This window comes from Sus scrofa, chromosome 6, assembly GCF_054392235.1.
Source record: "Sus scrofa isolate SSC_HxYL_T2T_F1_AM1 chromosome 6, Sscrofa_HxYL_maternal_Yorkshire_Landrace_v2.0, whole genome shotgun sequence".
In the NCBI taxonomy this organism is placed as follows: Eukaryota; Metazoa; Chordata; class Mammalia; order Artiodactyla; family Suidae; genus Sus; species Sus scrofa.
Window position 1 is genome coordinate 58,420,902 of NC_139388.1, and position 18,656 is coordinate 58,439,557.

The 18,656-nt window shown below is 52.0% G+C and overlaps 1 protein-coding gene across 14 annotated transcripts in view; it reads left to right on the plus strand.

Annotated features, from left to right (window-relative positions):
• Nucleotides 1–15,541, plus strand: part of TRPM4 (transient receptor potential cation channel subfamily M member 4) — a 40,102-nt gene extending 24,561 nt beyond the window's left edge. For 10 of the 14 annotated variants that reach the window (XM_084961341.1, XM_021094711.2, XM_021094713.2 and 7 more), the window contains 12 exons: nucleotides 2,227–2,356; nucleotides 2,507–2,652; nucleotides 3,597–3,709; nucleotides 4,049–4,126; nucleotides 6,583–7,014; nucleotides 11,885–12,017; nucleotides 12,177–12,351; nucleotides 12,603–12,780; nucleotides 13,886–14,094; nucleotides 14,326–14,458; nucleotides 14,668–14,740; nucleotides 14,833–15,541. In XM_084961341.1, coding sequence (XP_084817467.1) covers nucleotides 2,227–2,356; nucleotides 2,507–2,652; nucleotides 3,597–3,709; nucleotides 4,049–4,126; nucleotides 6,583–7,014; nucleotides 11,885–12,017; nucleotides 12,177–12,351; nucleotides 12,603–12,780; nucleotides 13,886–14,094; nucleotides 14,326–14,458; nucleotides 14,668–14,740; nucleotides 14,833–14,943 — 1,911 coding nt within the window. In that variant the 3' untranslated portion in view covers nucleotides 14,944–15,541. Of the gene's footprint in view, nucleotides 1–2,226; nucleotides 2,357–2,506; nucleotides 2,653–3,596; nucleotides 3,710–4,048; nucleotides 4,127–6,582; nucleotides 7,310–8,298; nucleotides 9,290–11,092; nucleotides 12,018–12,176; nucleotides 12,352–12,602; nucleotides 12,781–13,885; nucleotides 14,095–14,325; nucleotides 14,459–14,667; nucleotides 14,741–14,832 lie in introns of those variants that run through there. The other 4 variants (XM_084961343.1, XM_084961344.1, XM_084961346.1 and 1 more) reach the window with 2 other exon arrangements.
• Nucleotides 15,542–18,656: the final 3,115 nt, after the last annotated feature.

Consider the following 18,656-nt stretch of genomic DNA (forward strand, 5'->3'; position numbering starts at 1 on the left):
ACATGGCCACTGAAGTCCTGTTTTCAGCTTAGTGGTTAGCTAGTACCGCAGCAGAGATGTCCTCAAATGACTGACTGAAGGAATAACACTCTCCAGCTTTTCAGATTGGCTCTTAGTTGGAGATGTTTATCAATACTTAGGCAGGCTCTTTACAATGCTGCTTTAGCTTCTGCTTCCTGCTTTTGCTAAACCTAATGGTCAGCCAGAGGTAAAAGCTTAGGGTTTCCTTTAGTCTTTTCTGAGCACGCATCCAGTCTTAGGCATGTGCATGGCCTTCTAGATTCCTTAGTACATGTAGGAGGTTGTTTCTCTGGTTTTCTTTTTGCCATGCCCACAGCATGTGGAAGTTCCTGGGCCGGGGGTCAAACCCGAGCCACAGCAGTGACCTAAGCCGCTGCAGTGACAACCCTGGATTCTTAACCTGCTGAGCCAAAAAAGAACTTCCATGTAGGACTTTTTTTTTTTTTTCTTTTTTTTTCTCTTTTTAGGGCCACACCCGCAGCATATGGAAGTTCCCAGGCTAGGGGTCAACTCAGAGCTGCAGCTATTGACCTACACCACAGCTCACAGCAATGCTGGATCCTTAACCCACTGAAAAAGGACAGGGATCGAACCTGCATCCTCATGGATATTATTCAGGTTTGTAACCTGCTGAGCCACAAGGGCGACTCCCCACGTAGGAGTTTTTAAACTCCTTTTTCCTCCCAAGTATCTCCTTCCCCCAACTACATCCCTCTTCTCTCCCAAGCTGTTCGGGATATCTATTGCTTGCCTAGACTGTTATTCCTTGCCTCAGGTAGCTGAGCCTAATTCATTTGTTTTTATTTTTTTGCCTTTCCTAGGGCCACTCCTGTGGCATATGCAGGTTCCCAGGCTAGGGGTCTCATTGGAGCTGTAGCCACCCGCCTACGCCACAGCCACAGCAACGCAGGATCCGAGCCGTGTCTGCGACCCACACCACAGCTCACAGCAATGCTGGATCCTTAACCCACTGAGCGAGTCCAGGGATCAAACCCGCAACCTCATGGTTCCTAGTCAGATTCGTTAACCACTGTGCCACGCCGGGAACGCCTACATTTGTTTTTAAATGCCTTCAAACACCACCTGGGAAGCCAATTCTGCTTTAGGGAAGCTCCAATTATAGTGCAATAAAGGCCAACCTTTGAGCCATCCCTTCAGGGAACGATCAGCTAGGTTTGTACACACAATAGCAATTATTTAAGAAGACGATCTGAGAGTTTTTGATGTTTGGCATAGGTCACAGCTGCAGCTGGGATTTGATCCCTGGCTCGGGAACTTCCATGTGCTGTGGGCACGGGCGAAAAGAAAAAAAAAAAAAAAGTAGGCTCTGAATTGCTACCTCTGATACCAAGAACCTGCAGCAGGAACATGGGCTGCTGCCTTCAAGGCAGCCACTGAGCTGGGGAATTGGCAATGGTAAGTGGGTGAGTTGAATGCCACAATGCTCTTCTACTGAAAGACAGCATTTTCTCTCTTCCTTAAGCGTTCTCCCATGTGTTGTAAATTTTATGTTAGATTCCAGAATTCTGAAAAAGTTGATTCCAACAGTTTTTGCCAGCTTACTTGTTGCTTTGTATGGAGGGTCGGAGTTTTTGTTGTGGTTTGAGACGGAGTCTTGAAGTTCTCTCATCTGCCGTCTTAGGTGACATCTCCAACTGCTTCTTGGCCTCTCTGTAACCTCTGGATGTTGTTTTAACTCCAGCCCAGCCCCTGGTCTCAGAACCACCTGACTTCTGACAGTTCCCGCTGATGTCGAGTTTCTTCCAGATTCACCTGCAAACATTGCTTCCTGCTTGGCCTCTGATGACTTGGTTAATTTCTTTCTTTCTTTCTTTTTTTGCTTTTTAGGGCCACACCCGTGGCACATGGAAGCTCCCAGGCGAGGGGTTGAATCGTAGCTACAGCTGCCAGCCTACACCACAACCACGGCAACATGGGCTCAGAGCTGAGTCTGTGACCTACACACAGCTCATGGCAATGCCGGATCCTTAACACACTAACGGAGGCCAGGGGTTGAACCTGCAACCTCATGGTGACTAGTTGGATGCATTTCCGCCGCAACGGGAACTCTGACCTTGGTTAATTTCTGACGTGTGGCCCTGTCCCTTCCCTCGATCACAAGCTCGGCCCCCATCCCTGCACCCCTCCGGGAATCTCACTCTAAACGCTGACCCTACCTGTGACCCCCCACCTCTGTCTCTCCAGGGTTCCAATTCCGTGGCCTCAGCTCTTGGGGCCTGCTTGTTGCTCCGAGTGCTGGCTCGCCTGGAGACTGAGGCGGACGAGGCGGCAAAGAGGAAGGACCTGGCAGCCAAGTTTGAGGGGCTGGGTGTTGGTGCGTGGGGCATGGTGCCTGGGGGAGGGCCTGGGAGCCACCGTGAAGGGGGGTGTACATCTCCCCGCTCCTTCTCCCTAACCCTGCTCCCCCCACCCTCCCTCCTCTTCCCTCCCATCCTCTCCCCACTCCTTTCGCTCCGGCACCCAGACCTCTTTGGCGAGTGCTACCGCAGCAGCGAGAACCGGGCCGCGCGCCTGCTCCTTCGGCGCTGCCCGCTCTGGGGAGATGCCACCTGCCTCCAGCTTGCCACGCAGGCGGACGCCCGGGCCTTCTTCGCCCAGGATGGGGTACAGGTGAGCATCTGAGACACCAACACCCCAAACGGGTCTCAGGGGGACTCCGGTCTGTGGCCTTGACCGGCCCCTCCCTCCAGAGACCCCCCCCCCACTCCCCTGGAAAGTCTCAGCCCCCTGCAGGAAGGGTTGCTCTTCCCACGTGAAGCTCCACCTTCTGCAGCAAGAAAGCCAAGCTCCCCACAGCAAAGCCCACCCTCCTCAAAGGTTCCATTCCAGATCGGGGAATCCCTGGTGACTTTAGAAGGAAGCCCAGGCTCCCACAGAGGAGCCCCATTTCCAGGTGTCATCAGTTAGAATGACGTCAGTGCGCCGTTAGCTGGTGTTCCGGGGTATAGACAAACCCTGGTTTAGGAGCTCCCACCCTTCCTATGGGAAATCCTTTCCTGAGGGAGGTCCCATTCGCCCCCACCGCCTCTCCCATCCTGCCAGTCCTGACATTTCGAAAACTCTCTCAGTCTCCTTCGTCTAAATGCGACAGGGACTTAAGAGAGCCTGACCCTCAGTACGAGACGTTACGCTCACCCAGCTGTGCTGGGGTGATGTGGCTGGTACTTCAGATAATTGCTCAGAGTCCTTTGCTTTAAATGATGGTTAAAGTCAGGAGTTCCAGCTTTTGCCCCTTCCGAAACCTCCCCGTGCTCCATCCGTGAAAAAGGGGAAAATTCTAGTACCTGTCCTCCTGGGGGTGTGGCGAGGGTTCAGCGCGCTCGTCTATGCAAAGCGCTCAGCCGGGGAGTCGGTATATTGTGTTAACAAATGTTGACTGTTTAACCTCTAAAATCTGAGACAGGTGGCCCTTGCTTTTGACAACCCCCCCCCATAGTTCTGGCCCCTAGTGAGCCTTTGCCCTGGGCTCTGGAGCCTTGGCCCCGTCCTTGCCTGGGGGCTTCAGGAGGGGGCTGTGGGGCGATTCGGGCTCCTAATCCTGCCCTGCCCCACAGTCTCTGCTGACACAGAAGTGGTGGGGGCACATGGACAGCACCACGCCCATCTGGGCCCTGGTTCTCACCTTCTTCTGCCCCCCACTCATCTACACCAACCTCATCACCTTCAGGTCAGTTCCTGGGGTGGGACTGGCAGGAGGTGGGGGCGGGAGTCAGCCTCTTCTTCCTGCTCCTCTCTGGCTGCCTTTCTCCTCCGTCTGCCCAGAGCTTCCCTGGCCTTTGGGGATCCTCTCCCTCCTCCAGCCTGGGGGCATGTTTGGGGAGGTGAGCTTTCGGGGTGCTTGCTGTGGTATCCTCAGCCGTCTGGCCATGGCTCTGGGGGAAGGTCCCTTTGGGGTGATGCCTTTCCCTGCAATGTCTCTGGGTGGCTGAGGGTGGGTCTCCGTCGAGCATTCCTCTCCCCGCCTCCCCTCCCTCTACTTTTCACTCTGTGGGTCCCTCCATGCCAGGAAGTCGGATGAGGAGCCCACGCAGAAGGACCTGGCGCTTGACGGGGACGGGGGCGCCAATGGGGAAGGGCCTGTCGGGTGAGTGAAGCACCAGCCCTGTGCTGGGGGTGGGGAGGGGCACCCTTGGCGGCTCCAGGAGCCCCAGGTCCTGGGAGCAAGGCCAGGGAGAAGTGCGGTTTCCAGAGAGGGTGGTTTCAGGAAGCCACCGAAAATTCCGAGGAGGTTTCCCAAAGGCCAAGCTCAAGGCTCGGTTCGAGGTGTGGTTCTGCCACCAAGGAGTTTTCACTGGAAATCAGTTTTCTTCATGCTGCCTGTGCATACTCCATATGCTGCAGGGTGGCCAAAAATGCAAAAACAAACACACCCCTCCCAAATAAATAAATAAATAAATAAATGTAACAGTTTGCATCCACAAAATGAATTTTATTTATTTTTTGTCTTTTTTTTTTTTTTTTTTTTTTGCCTTTTCTTGGGCTGCTCCTGCGGCATATGGAGGTTCCCAGGCTAGGGGTCCAATCAGAGCTGCAGCCACCGGCCTACACCAGAGCCACAGCAACGCCGGACCCTTAACCCACTGAGCAAGGCCAGGGATCGAACCCGCAACCTCATGGTTCCTCGTCGGATTCGTTAACCACTGTGCCACAACGGGAATCCCACAAAATGAATTTTAAAACATTGTCATCACTGCAGCAAGAAACCTTGAACCCACTAACAGTCACTCCCCACTCCTCCCTCCCCGACAGCCTCAGGCAACCACTAATTTACTTTCTGTCCCTACACATTTGCTTCTTCTGGAAATTTTATATAAATGAGGTGGTACAGGATGTGGTCATTTTTGACCGGCTTCATTAACTTAGCGTCATATTTTCACAGTGACTCTGCTTCGTAGCATGTACCAGCGCTTCATTACCTTTTATTGCTGAATAATATTCCACCGTATGGATTTACCACGTTTTCTTTTTTCTTTCTTTCTTCCCCCCCCCTTTTTTTTCTTTTTAGGGCTGCAACCACAGCATATAGTGGTTCCCAGACTAGGGGTCAAATTGGACCTGCAGCTGCTGGCCTACGCCAGAGCCAGAGCCACACCAGATCCGAGCCATGTCTGCGACATACACCACAGCTTGTGGCAACGCCGAATCCTTAACCCGCTGATCAAGGCCGGGGATCGAACCCACAACCTCATGGTTCCTAGTCGGATGCGTTTCCTCTGCACCACGATGGGAACTCCACCACGTTTTCTTTATCTATTCGTCAGTTGATGGACATGTGGGTTGTTTCCACTTGTGAGTTTTCTTTCTGCTTATTCATAAAGAGAGGATGCTTCTCCAAGCCAGTTTGTTTTTCCTCTTAGCTTTACTGAATTTATTGGAAGTAGTAGTATTCACGTTGCAGTTTCCGATTTGAGGTCAGAATTGAAGAGTTAGGATAAAACTGAGACAGAGGCTCAGAGCTTAGAGGAGATAGGAGTCGGAGATATGAGTGGACCAAGAAAGTTAGAATTCAGAAGCCAAAGATGACTGTGTGTTTGGAGATCAGCTACAGGGAAAGGACGGTTATCCGGCTGGATATTCTGATAGCAGAATGTGTGGGTTAATATTCAGGGATGGAGTTGTCAGACATGGGGAATCAAGGCCATGAACGTGAGGGAGTCAGAGATCATCTTTGAGGGCCCGAGGCTGGGTGGACGGTCCCAGGTCCGACCGAGAGATTCAGAAGTTGTAAAAGTGAAAGAAGCCAAAAGCGACACAAGAGTCAGAGCTCAGCCCAGGGACCAGAGGGCAGAAGGATGGAAGACGTCAGAGGTGGAAGGTCAGCAGTCTTGACAGCGGATTTCGGAGGTCAGAAGTTAAATACAGGGGTCAAAAGTTAAGAAGATGAGAGTTCCTGTTGTGGCGCAGCGGAAACGCACCTGACTTGAATCCATGAGATGCGGGTTCCATCCTTGGCCTTGCTCAGTGGATTGAGGACCCGGTGTTGCAGCGCAAGCTGTGGTGTAGGTCCCAGACGCAGCTCGGAGCATCCTGCGTTGCTGTGTCTGTGGTGTAGGCCTGCAGCTGTAATTCTGATTTGACCTCCGGCCTGGGAACTTTCCTATGCAGTGAGAACGGCCCTAAAAACCAAAAAAAAAAAAAAAAAAAAGTCAAGGAGATGGCAGACATCACTTAGTTTCAGGTCAGGCAGGGTCAGACATGATGGAGGATGAGGAGAATGTGAAAAGGTTTGAGGCGGGGTGTTCCCGTCATGGCTTAGCAGTTAATGAACCTGCCTGGCATCCATGAGGACACAGGCTCGATCCCTGGCCTTGCTCAGTGGGTTGAGGATCCAGTGTTGCCACGAGCTGTGGTGTAGGTTGCAGATGCGGCTCGGATCCCGAGTTGATGTGGCTGTGGTGTGGGCCGGGAGCTATAGCCCTGATTGGACCCCTAGCCTGGGAACCTTCATATGCTGCAGGGGTGGCCCTAGAAAGACAAAAAAAAAAAAAAGGTTAGAGGTGGGATAATGGTGAAGGTTAAGTCCATCCTTCTCTCCCCCAGGCCGGCAGACCCACCTGAGAAGATGCCCTTGGGGATGCTGAGGCGGCCCAGCCACAGGAGCTGCTGTGGGGGGTGCCCCCCGCGCCTGCGCCGCTGGCCCCAGTTCTGGGGGGCGCCAGTGACGGCCTTCATGGGCAACGTGGTCAGCTACCTCCTCTTCCTGCTGCTCTTTGCCCGCGTACTGCTCATCGACTTTCAGCCCAAGCCTCCCGGTGCCCTGGAGCTGCTGCTCTACTTCTGGGCCTTCACGCTGCTGTGTGAGGAGTTCCGTCAGAGCCTGAGCAGCGGCTGGAGCAGCCTAGCCTTGGGGGGCTCCGGGACAGACTCCCACCAGGCCCCACTGCGCCGCCGCCTGCACCTCTACCTCTCCGACACCTGGAACCAGTGCGACCTGGTGGCCCTCACCTGCTTCCTGCTGGGTGTGGGCTGCCGGTGAGTGTCCCTGCGACCTCCCACTCCCGCCCACGGCGACCCCCCACTCTTCCTTCCTGACCGGGCTGGGTGTGGGGACAAGAGGGCTCTGCCCTCGCGGCTTTTCTGGGGCCGGCAGCCGCTAAGCCCCTCTCGGCTTATTGTCTTTTTTTCATTGGAGTACAGCTGAGGTACAGTATTATAGGGGTCCAATCTAGTGATTGACAATTTTAAAACAACCCTGCTTATTCTTAAGAAACAAACAGAAATACCTTTTTTTTTTTTTTTTTTTTTTGATCTTTTTGCCTTTTCTAGGGCCTTACCCTCAGCATATGGAGGTTCCCAGGCTAGGGGTCAGATCGGATCGGAGCTGTAGCCGCCAGCCTACGCCAGAGCCACAGCAAATGTGGGATCCGAGCCATGTCTGTGACCTACACCACAGCTCACAGCAACGCCGGATCCTTCACCCGCTGAGCAAGGCCAGGGATCGAACCCACAACCTCATGGTTTCTAGTCGGATTCGTTAACCACTGCGCCAAGATGGGAACTCCCAGAAATACCTTCTTTAAAAAAAGAATCCTGGAGTTCCTTTCCTGGCACAACGGTAACGAACCCGACTCGGTTCCACAAGGACATGGGTTTGATCCATGGTCTCACTCAATGGGTTAAGAATCCAGCGTTGCTGTGAGCTGTGGTGTAGGTCGCAGACGCAGCTTGGATCCTGCTTGGCTGTGGCTGTGGCTAGGCTGGGCTGATGTTTGCAGCTCCGATTGGACCCCTAGCCTGGGAATTTCCATATAAGGCAGGTGCAGCCCTAAAAACCAAACCAAAACAAAAAACCCTGGCGGTCCCAGTGGCTCAGTGGGTTAAGAATCTGACTAAGATCCACGAGGATGCAGGTTCGATCCCTGGCTCCACTCAGTGGGTTAAGGATCTGGCGTTGCAAGAGCTTGTGGTGTAGGTCACAGATGTGGCTCAGATTCGTCGTTGCTGTGACTGTGGTGTAGGCCAGCAGCTGTAGCTCTGATTGCACCCATAGCCTGGGAACCTCCATGTGCCAAAGCTGTGGAGCAAAAAAGCAAAAGTCCTTTCTTGATTGAAAGTACCTCGTGAAGGTGGTCTAAGCGGTGTGCTCATGGTTGGTGTCTGGCTCTAGGGCAGGTGGGATAAGGTGAGAACCCCACTGCTCTGCTCTTTATTCTAGATCTACAGGATGATTCTGTAGCCCCCAGCCTGGCCCAGCTGCCAGACACCAGGCTGCACACTGGGTGCCACCCTCACCTCGTCCCTCCTCTTTATCCACAGCCTGTGGTCCCAGGTCCAGACCTCCTGGCCCCTGACTCTCCGTGTCCAATCCCGGTCTCCACCTCCACAGCTGCTTCTCCCACCCCCAGCCAGAACTTTGCCACAGCCGCCTGGACTCCACTCTCTTCCCTCCTGCCCGTCCCCCACAGGGGGGTTTTTCTATGCCCAAGTCTGGTCTATCCCTCTCTTCCTCTTGTGGCTCCCCAGACCCCCTGGACAGAGCCCCAGGCCCTAGATCTGGTCTGGGTCCACCGTTCTCTGCAGGGCTGCCTCCTGATGTCTGTCTCTTTTCTTCATCTACACTCTGGGCTCTCTGAGAGCTACTTGCAGTTCCTTCATCACAAGACAGTGGCTTTGGACTTCCCGTGGCGCAGTGGTTAACGAATCCAACTAGAAACCATGAGGTTGTGGGTTCGATCCCTGGCCTTGCTCTCTGGGTTAAGGATCTGGCGTTGCCGTGAGCTGTGATGTAGGTTGCAGACGTGGCTTGGATCCCGAGTTGCTGTGGCTGTGATGTAGGCCGGCGGCTACAGCTCCGATTCGACCCCTAGCCTGGGACCCTCCATATGCCGTGGGAGCGGCCCTAGAAAAGGCAAAAAGGTGAAAAGACAAAAAACAGAAAACAAAACAAGACTGTGGCTTTGACTTTGATCCTCGGTATTTGAATCTGTGTAATTATAAAATTATAATCAGGGGAGTTCCCGTTGTGGCGCAGCAGAAACAAATCTTGACTATTATCCATGAGGATGCAGGTTCGATCCCTGGCCTCACTCGATGGGTTAAGGATCCAGCGTTGCTATGAACTGTGGTGTGGGTCACAGACACAGCTCAGATCCCATGTTGCTGTGGCTGTGGTGTAGGCCGGCAGTTGCAGCTCCAATTTGACCCCTAGCCTGGGAACTTCCATACATTGTGGGTGCGGCCCTAAAAAGCAAATAATAATGATGATAAAGTGCAAAAAAATTAAAATAAAATAATATTGTAATCAGAATTTTACCAGTACTAATGAATTCTTCTTCTTTTTTTCTTTTTTCTTTTGCCACACCTGAGGCATGTGGAAGTTCCCGGGGCCAGGGATTGAACCCATGACACAGTCGCAGCCTGCACTACAGCTGTGGCGGCACCAGGTCCTTAACTATGTGCTACAAGCGAACCTCCACACATTCTTACCAAGGAAGTATTTTAGTTTATTTTAAACTTCCTTGATCAATTTTATATTGCGGGGCAGTGAAATTAGCTTCAGCTATTTTCTTTTCCAGTTTCTGACACTGGAGTTCTTATCGTGGCTCAGCAGTAACGAACCTGACTAGGTTCCATGTGAACACGGGTTCGATCCCTGGCCTCACTCGGTGGGTTAAGGATATGATGTTGCTGTGAGCTGTGGTGTAGGTCTCAGATAGCCTCAGAGCTGGCATTGCTGTGGCTGTGGTGTAGGCTGGCGGCTATAGCTCCAATTCAACCCCTAGCCTGGGAACTTCCATATGCCATATGTGCAGCCCTAAAAAGACAAAAAAAAAAAAAATTTTCTGAAATTATTTCAACTAGGTTAATTATGATTCAGGTTAAGTTTTACAGCAAATATTTGGCCCATCATTTGTGGTTTTGTCCATATCAGATTTTCCAAAATCTAGGATCTGTGTTTGTGAATTTTACTTTGTGGCTTTTCTTTCATGCCCAGTGCTCCTGGGTCAAATTTCTTAGTTTTAAATTTCATCAGGGAGGCCTGAGTGTTTTGTCAACTTTTTACTCTGTAAAACTTGGGCTCTTTCTGCTTATTTCTTACCTAATTTATAAAAAACAAATTGTGAAGAATTACCCTCAGAAATTTGCATTGCTCAGACTGGGCTATATAATATTAATTTGTTTCTTGCCAGTCCCTCCTGGATGAGCCTTTCAATTGTTTCTCATTGTTTATGATTCCAAATTAATAAAGTTTACATCCATTCATAAAGTTTAACCCTGGTAGCCTAGTGGTTAAAGATCCAGAATTGTCACTGCTGTGACTCCAGCCCCTGCTGTTGTGTGAGTTTGATCCCTGGCCTGGTAACTTCCGCATGCCTCGGGTGTGGCCAAAAAAAAAAGTTTACATTCGAGATGTATACTTTGTGGGTCAAAAGGTATATGTATTCTTGATGTGGACTGGTTTCCTTGTAAAATACCTTCTGTCCACACACCTACCAGCCAGGTAAGGCAACACCCTCTTAAGGACATGCTTCACAATAGCTGATATTTTGAATCTTTAAAATGTAGCTCTCATTTTCACCTTTACATGTTTTGCCAATCTTACGGGTAAAAATGACTTCTCCTTGTTTTAATTTATGCATCCCTGACTCCTAGTTGGGTAAGTTGGGCATCTTTTATATCTAATGGCCACATGTCCTCTGTCAACTGTCTTTTCATATCCTTTGCCCCAGTTTTTTGTTTGCTTTGTTTTTCTGGCCATCCCACGGCATATTCCTGGGCCGGGGATTGAATCTGAACCTCAGCTGTGACCTATGCCGCATCTGCAAGAGTGGCAACACCTGATCCTTAACCCACTGCGCTGGGCTGTGCCTGTGCCCCAGGGCTCCAGTGCCAATCCTGTTGTGCCACATTGGGAACTCCTGCCCCAGTGTTTTGTGTGTGTGTGTGTGTGTGTGTGTTTTCTAGGGCCGCACCCCAGGCTAGGGGTCTAATCGGAGCCGTAGCCGCCGGCCTACGCCAGAGCCACAGCAACACGGGATCCGAGCCGCATCTGTGACCCACACCACAGCTCTCGGCAGCCCTGGATCCTTAACCCACTGAGCAAGGCCAGGGATCAAACCCACCACCTCATTGTTCCTAGTCGGATTCGTTAACCACTGAGCCATGACGGGAACTCCGTTTTGTCTCTTTAGGTCAGCATCCATGGCATATGGAGGTCCCAGGCTAGGGGTTGAATCAGAGCTGTAACTGCAGGCCTACACCACAGCCAGCAACACAGGATCTGATCTGAATTTGTGATCTACACCACAGCTCATGGCAATGCCCAGTCCTCAACCCACTGAGCAAGGCCAGGGATTAAACCTGCGTCCTCATGGCTGCTAGTCAGATTTGTTTCTGCTGAGCCACGACGGGAACTCCCCCAGTTTTTAATTTACTGTGTTCATTGATCTCTTGCATGCATATATATTTTTGGTGGGCCATTTGACCTACCTCTGTGAATTCTGGGTTGTTGTCCATTATCTGCTTTCCTCCTAGGTCGTTTGTCTTCTGCTGATTGGTTTGCTGGAACTCTGTGCATTTTGCCTTTTATAGGTTGGACAGATATTTCCACAGTTTTCCCAACTTGATTGCTGCAGGGACCTCCCAGCTTACTGCTAAGGCCATCATTCATCCAGCCATTATTTAATGGGTGCCAGCGCCCTGCGCGGCGCAGCTTGGCAATGTCACTGTCACTGTGCCAAATTTCAAATCTGAGTGAATGCCAGGGGAACCGGAGGGTCTCAGTTCTGGCCCTGGGGAGGCCACATCCTCTCTTTAAGCCTGGTGTTGGGAAGACTCGGGGTTTTCCTTTGCACCCTGTAACCTCTGAGTCTGTAACCTACCTCGTTTCCTCACACCGCAGGCTGACCTCGGGCCTGTATGACCTGGGCCGCTCTGTCCTCTGCCTCGACTTCATGATCTTCACGCTGAGGCTGCTGCACATCTTCACCGTCAACAAGCAGCTGGGGCCCAAGATCGTCATCGTGAGCAAGATGGTGAGGAGTGGGTGGGGCCGTGGTGGGCGGGGCCGGAGGAGGGAAGGGGTGGAGCCAGGGAGGTTATCTTGGACGCGCAGGGGCTCAAAGTCAGGGATGGCCGCGGGGCTTTGGGGGCAGGGGCGGGGCCAGACTTGGTCTCATCGTCCCCGTCTGCAGATGAAGGACGTGTTCTTCTTCCTCTTCTTCCTTGGCGTGTGGCTGGTGGCCTACGGGGTGGCCACGGAGGGGCTCCTTCGGCCCCAGGACCGTAGCCTCCCTAGCATCCTGCGCCGCGTCTTCTACCGGCCCTACCTGCAAATCTTTGGGCAGATCCCCCAGGAGGACATGGACGGTGAGAGGGGATGAGAGGGCCTGACACCCTCCCTCTGAGGACCCCCTCCCGTCCCCCACCGGCCCCCCGCCTTCTTTCCCCCTCTCTGAGTCTCTGACTCTTCCTCTGTCTCCTTGCGTCTCGATACTCTTCTCTTTCTGGGAATCTGTCTCCCTCGCTCCCGTTCTTTGCTCTCCCGCACCCCGCTGGATTTCTGACTTCCTTAAGGTCTAGGTCTCTCTGGCTCCATCTCTGAGTATCTCCCTTCACAGTGGCCCTCATGGAGCATGTCAACTGTTCAAGTGAGCCGGGCTTCTGGGCGCGCCCAGCGGGAGCCCAGGCGGGCTCCTGCGTCTCACTTTACGCCAACTGGCTGGTAGTGCTCCTCCTGGTCATCTTCCTGCTGGTGGCCAACATCCTGCTGCTCAATTTGCTCATCGCGATGTTCAGGTGAGTCCCCACTTCCCTCTGATCTGACCTCACCCAGCATGACCCTTGACCCCTGCATGACTTTTGAACCCAGCATGATTCTTTTTTTTTTTTTTTTTTTTTTGGCTTTTCTAGGGCCACACCCAAGGCAGATGGAGGTTCCCAGGCTAGGGGTCTAATTGGAGCTGCAGCTGCCGGCTTACGCCAGAGCCACAGAGACACCAGATCTGAGCCACGTCTGTGACCTACACCACAGCTCACAGCCACGCCAGATCCTTAACTCACTGAGCGAGGCCAGGAATCGAATCTGTGTCCTCATGGGTGTTAGTCAGAGTCGTTAACCACTGAGCCAAGACAGGAAGTCTTCTGATTCAAATCTAATGCTGGCTTGTCCCCAAATTCAGCCAAAGTCTGCTCCTGACCTGGACTTTGGAATCTTCTCTCTGAGCCCAGTTAGAATATTTTAATTTCTTTTTATTGTGGCAAAATAAATGTAACATAAAGGCTGCCTTTGTGTGTATGTGTGTGTGTGTGTGTGTGTGTCTTTTTCGGGCCACACTCCTGGCATATGGAAGTTTCCAGGCTAGGGGTCGAATCATAGCTACAGCTGCCGGCCTACACCACAGCCACAGCCACAGCAACTCAGGATCCAAGCTGCATCTTCGACCTACACCACAGTTCATGGCAACGCCAGATCCTCAACCCACTGAGCGAGGCCAGGGATCAAACCTGCAACCTCATGGTTCCTAGTTGGATTCATTTCCGCTGTGCCACAATGGGAACTTCCTGGCATACAATTATCGATAGTATTCTCTTATAATCCCTTTTATTTCTATAATGTTGATAGCAATGTCCCCATTTTCATTTCTGATTTTAATTATTGGTGTCCAGGCTGACTTTTGAACCGACTCCAACCTCTACCTTAATTCATGACAGCTTTCCCAACTTGACATCTGACCCTGGGCCCTCCTAACCCAACTACTGATTGGATCCTGTACTAACCACTGACTGTATGAATCCTGAGATCCACCTGCCGCCTTGGACTTCAAACAGCCATTGCCTTACAGCTAACCCTGATCCTGGGTTTCTGAAGGTGCTTTGACCTCCTGACCTCTGGTCTCCACAGCCACACCTTCGGCAAAGTTCAGGGCAACAGCGACCTCTACTGGAAGGCGCAGCGATACAGCCTCATCCGAGAATTTCACTCCAGGCCCGCGCTGGCCCCGCCCCTCATCGTCATCTCGCACGTGCGCTCCCTCATCCGTCGACTGCGAAGGCGCCGGGCCCGCTTGCCATCTTCCCCAGAGCCATCTTCCCCAGACTCCGAGCATTTTCGTGAGAGTCGGGCTTGGCCCTAAAGAAACCCAGGGAGTGGGACCTGGAGAAAGAGAAGGGCATGCATAGGAGGGGGACGGCCAGGACCACTGCAGGGCGTGGGGTGTTAGCGGGGCGTGCTCTGGGAGATCACAAATGCTACTGAGTGTTGGGTGGGGTAGCTGGGTCTGGGAGCAGGCGTGGCCCGAGGACCTGCGGGCCCTTTGACGCCATCCTGACTTCACCACCCAGGGGTCATCCTCTCGAAGGAAGCGGAGCGGAGGCTGTTGACCTGGGAGTCAGTGCAAAAGGAGAATTTCCTGCTGGCCTGTGCTCGGGACAATCGGGACAGTGACTCGGAACGTCTAAAGCGCACGTCCCAGAAGTGAGGGCGGGGCCTGCGTGTGGGTGGGGCTTCTGGCCTCAGGGGCGGATCCCATGATTTAGGACCTGTAAGGGCCCAGGCTAGAGGCGGAGCCTGAGGGGGTAGGGTCCTGGAAGGCTGGGGAGGACAGCTGAGCTCCAGGGGCTGCGTCCTCCAAGATGGGCGGAGCTGTTAGGCTGCTGCGCAGACCTGAACCTTTGGATCCCCAGGGTGGACACAGCGCTGAAGCAGCTGAGACAAATCCGCGAGTATGAGCAGCGCCTGAAAGGGCTGGAACAGGAGGTGAGGATCCCGGGCCACGCCAGGGGAGTATGGCTGGAGGGAGGAGCAGTAGGGTTCGGTGTAGCGCCCTGATGTCCCCCCTTGCTCTCCAGGTCCAGCACTGTAGCCGCGTCCTGGGCTGGGTCGCTGAGGCCCTGAGCCGCTCTGCGTTGCTTCCCCCAGGAGGACCGCCGCCCCCAAGCCCGCCTGGGCCCAAAGATTAGTGTGTAGGGTCTACCTGCCTGTATTTGCAGCCTCAGTCACTCCTTACGTCTGTTTCCCTGTCTTTTACTGCCCTTCCTTTGTTCCTGGTTCCCTCCAGGTCTCCTTTGGGCTTTTTGTGCGTCTTTCTTTTTGCTAGTCTCTAATTTTTTCTGTTCTCCCCTCCATGCCCATGACCTGTTCTGTCTTCCCTCAGACTGAGCTCTGCTGGGGGACCTCAAAGAGTAGCAGCCATTGGGAGTTTTGCTCCCAGAATAAGGCCTAGCAGGTCTGTGACCCCTGCACCTGGCTAGAAGGTCCCTAACCCCTGTACCTGGCAACCTTGTCCTTTGGTGAACCCCATGGCTCTGGACCACCACTTTGGCCGCTGCTCTCAGGATCACTGCAGGGAGTGTCATCCGTGCAAACCACAGCAGGCCTGGCTTCTCCCAGAACCGGCCCCACTCTGGGTGGATTAGCCTCTGGAGCCCAGGCCTTGCCTCTCCGAAGGCTGTACCGCAGCCCACCGGGCTGGAGAAGGCCACAGGGTCGTCAAGGTATAGAAACCACAGAGCCCACTCGCTGTTCCCCACACTGGGGAAATAAAGCCCTTTGAGAAGAGTAGGGTCTGGATGCTTGATTCTTGGGGAAGTGGTGGGTGTCTAGATCCTTTGGGGCTGGGGGCTGAAGCCGGGGGTGGGGGAGCTATTTGGGGTCCCTGGTCCGTTTGCTGCTGTATTTCAGTTATCCCCAGGGCCGTCTCCTCCTCTCAGCCCCACTGTTCCTGCCTGACTCAGGCTCAGCACCTCTTGTCTGCACTATTTGGATGACTCTCACTTTGGGCGGGGGGGCGGGGAACAAGAACCTCAACCATCTGTACCCCTTTCTCCCCATTCCAGTCTACCAGTGAAAAAAGAACTTAGTGCTAAAAAGCAAATTATTTCCTGGAGTGGGGGTGGGTGGGCACTTTGTACATCTGCTTTGGCAATAGGGAACAGATGATGCAAATTAGAGTAGATAACTGCATATGTCTTTAAAAAGTCTAATTAGTGGAAAATTGCAGGCCACGCACGCTTGGAATTGAGGCAAATATGCATCATTATACATGCCGTTTAACTAAACAACCCATAACAAACTAAACCGGTAATGACAAGGCTGAACCGACAGCAATTATTAGTAAAATAGCAAGAAAGCCAACAACAACCAACACATCCAAAAAGGAAAACCAAAACATCCCTTTTCCAAATTGGAGGAATTCCGACTGTCTGCCACTTTGGGTGCACAGCAGCTTTGAAGCATCGCCAAGTGTTGTGTGGCAACCAGATTTCTCTGGAAGAGACCGAATCAATTCACACTAACTCAAGTAGTAATAATAACAGTAATGACGATGGTGACAGCGGCAATGACAGCAGCAGGGCTGGCAGGTAGAAATCTGACATGAGTCATCAAAATGGAGAGAGACAACCTCCACTTCATTTCCATATACACCTCAATTTGAAAACCAAAAATTCTTTTTTTGTGTTAGGGCCACACCTGTAGCATATGGAGGTTCCCAGGCTAGGGGTTGAATCAGAGCTTCAGCTGCCGACCTACACCACAGCCACAGCCACCGACAGATCTGAGCAGCATCTGTAACCTACACCACAGCTCATTGCAATGCTGGATCCTTAACTCACTGAGCGAGGCCAGGGATCGAACCCAAACCCTCTTGGATGCTAGTCAGGCTCATTTCTGCGGAGCCACATGGGAACTCCAGCTTTTTGGCCATTTGTACATCTTAGGAAGGAATGAGTTTTTAGTAATGACCTCCACTTCTTGTGTTGGACTACCCCCCACCCAGTCACCATTTTTTTTTTTTTTTTTTTTTTTGCTTTTTGAGCTGCACCTGCAGCATATGGAAATTTCAGGCTAGGGGTCGAATCAGAGCTACGGCCACTGGCCTACAGCACAGCCACAGCAACACGGGATCCAAACCGCATCTGCGACCTACACTGCAGCAACACTGGATCCTTGGCCCACTGAGCGAGGGCAGGGATCGAACCTGCGTCCTCATGGACACTAGTCAGACTCGTTTCCTCTGCACCACAACGGGAACGCCCCACCCAGTCACCATTAACTGAGAATTGATGGGTCTTGAGTGAAGACAAAAATGAAGACCCCACTATTCAAGTCATCATCTTGAGGACTATCTAGGCTCAAATAGACATTTCACAGCTTAGAAAAGGCACACTGCTGGTCGTGCCGTCTCTAACTACAAAGGATGTTCAACAAGGATCAGCCTTTTTGGATCTTGCAGGCAGTATATCTCCCAGGTGAAAATTGTACCTGACTCAGGTGTGTATCCTTCGGCAGAAAAAGCACCTGAGTTCAACTGATAAAGCTCCCTGCGGTGGAAGGGAAGCAGAATTGACCTTGTAGTGTAGGGGCATTTGGGCCAATTCATTGTGCCCTTGAGGCTTCCCCTATGCCTTTTTATTTATTTATTTCTTTTGGAGGGGGGAATCAGAGCTGTAACTGTTACGCCACAGCCACAGCCACAGCCATTTCCAAGCCTCTGTGTCCTACACCACAGCTCACCGCAACGCCAGATCTGAGCGAAATCAGGGATGGAACCTGTGTGCTGGTGGATACAGGTCAGATTCATTTCCACTGCGGGAATGCGAGGCTTCCTCTGTTGAATATATAATTGGTATTGATATTGCCTGTGTTCATACTGTGATTGTCCCATAAATGTCAGGGCATCCTCCCATCCAGGGACTGCAGCGCGTGTGGTGCTCCCCCTGATAGACTGCCTAAGCTAAGGATCCTAGAGGAGAGAGGGAAAATCATTCCACTCATCCTCAGGAGCCATTTTTCAGTACAACAGCGCCACCTGTCGACACAGCCGCTCCATACGCCCCTTTTAAGAAAAGGCCCCTGTTAATTGCTATTAAATTCTGTTGTTAGGAAGTGCCTGGCCCGCGGAGGCCTTGTGAATCCCTGGCCTGACACATCCCTTTGGCGGTAGGTCACCTGGAACTTGACGACGAGTAAGGTCTGAAATAGTTAAACGTCAGCGAAGGGCGCTGCTGGGCGGGCCCTCAGGTATTCTCCGTTTTGCAATGAAAAAGTAGCGGCTTCCCCTGTGGAGAAATCTCTATCCCTCACTCCACTGCCTGAAGCAAAGCTGCTGGCTCCATGGGGCCCTCCGTTCACACAGGTTCTGGTAAGTGGCTCGACCTTCGCTGCTGGTTGGACTAAATTAAAAGCTAGCGGTGTCCACCAGAGCACACAGCTATCCAATCCCAGAGCCAATTTGGGAAGACAGATTACCATCAATGGATAGTTAAGGTCATGGGTGGAACTTTATTTCCCCTCCCATGCCCGGGCATCTGGTATTTTTTTTTTCCCATATTTTATTTTATTTTATTTTATTAGCATTTTTTAAATTACTCAAATGAATTTATCACATCTGTAGTTGTATAATGATCATAACAATCTGATTTCACAGGATTTCCATCCCACAGCCCAAACATCCCCCCACCCCCCAAACTGTCTCCTCCGGAGAGCATAAGTTTTTCAATGTCTGTGAGTCAGCATCTGTTCTGCAAAGAAGTTCAGTCTGTCCTTTTTTCAGATTCCACATGTCAGTGAAAGCATTTGATGACGGTGTCTCATTGTATGGCTGACTTCACTTAGCATGATAGTTTCTAGGTCCATCCATGTTGCTAAAAATGCTTGTATTTCGTTCTTTTTT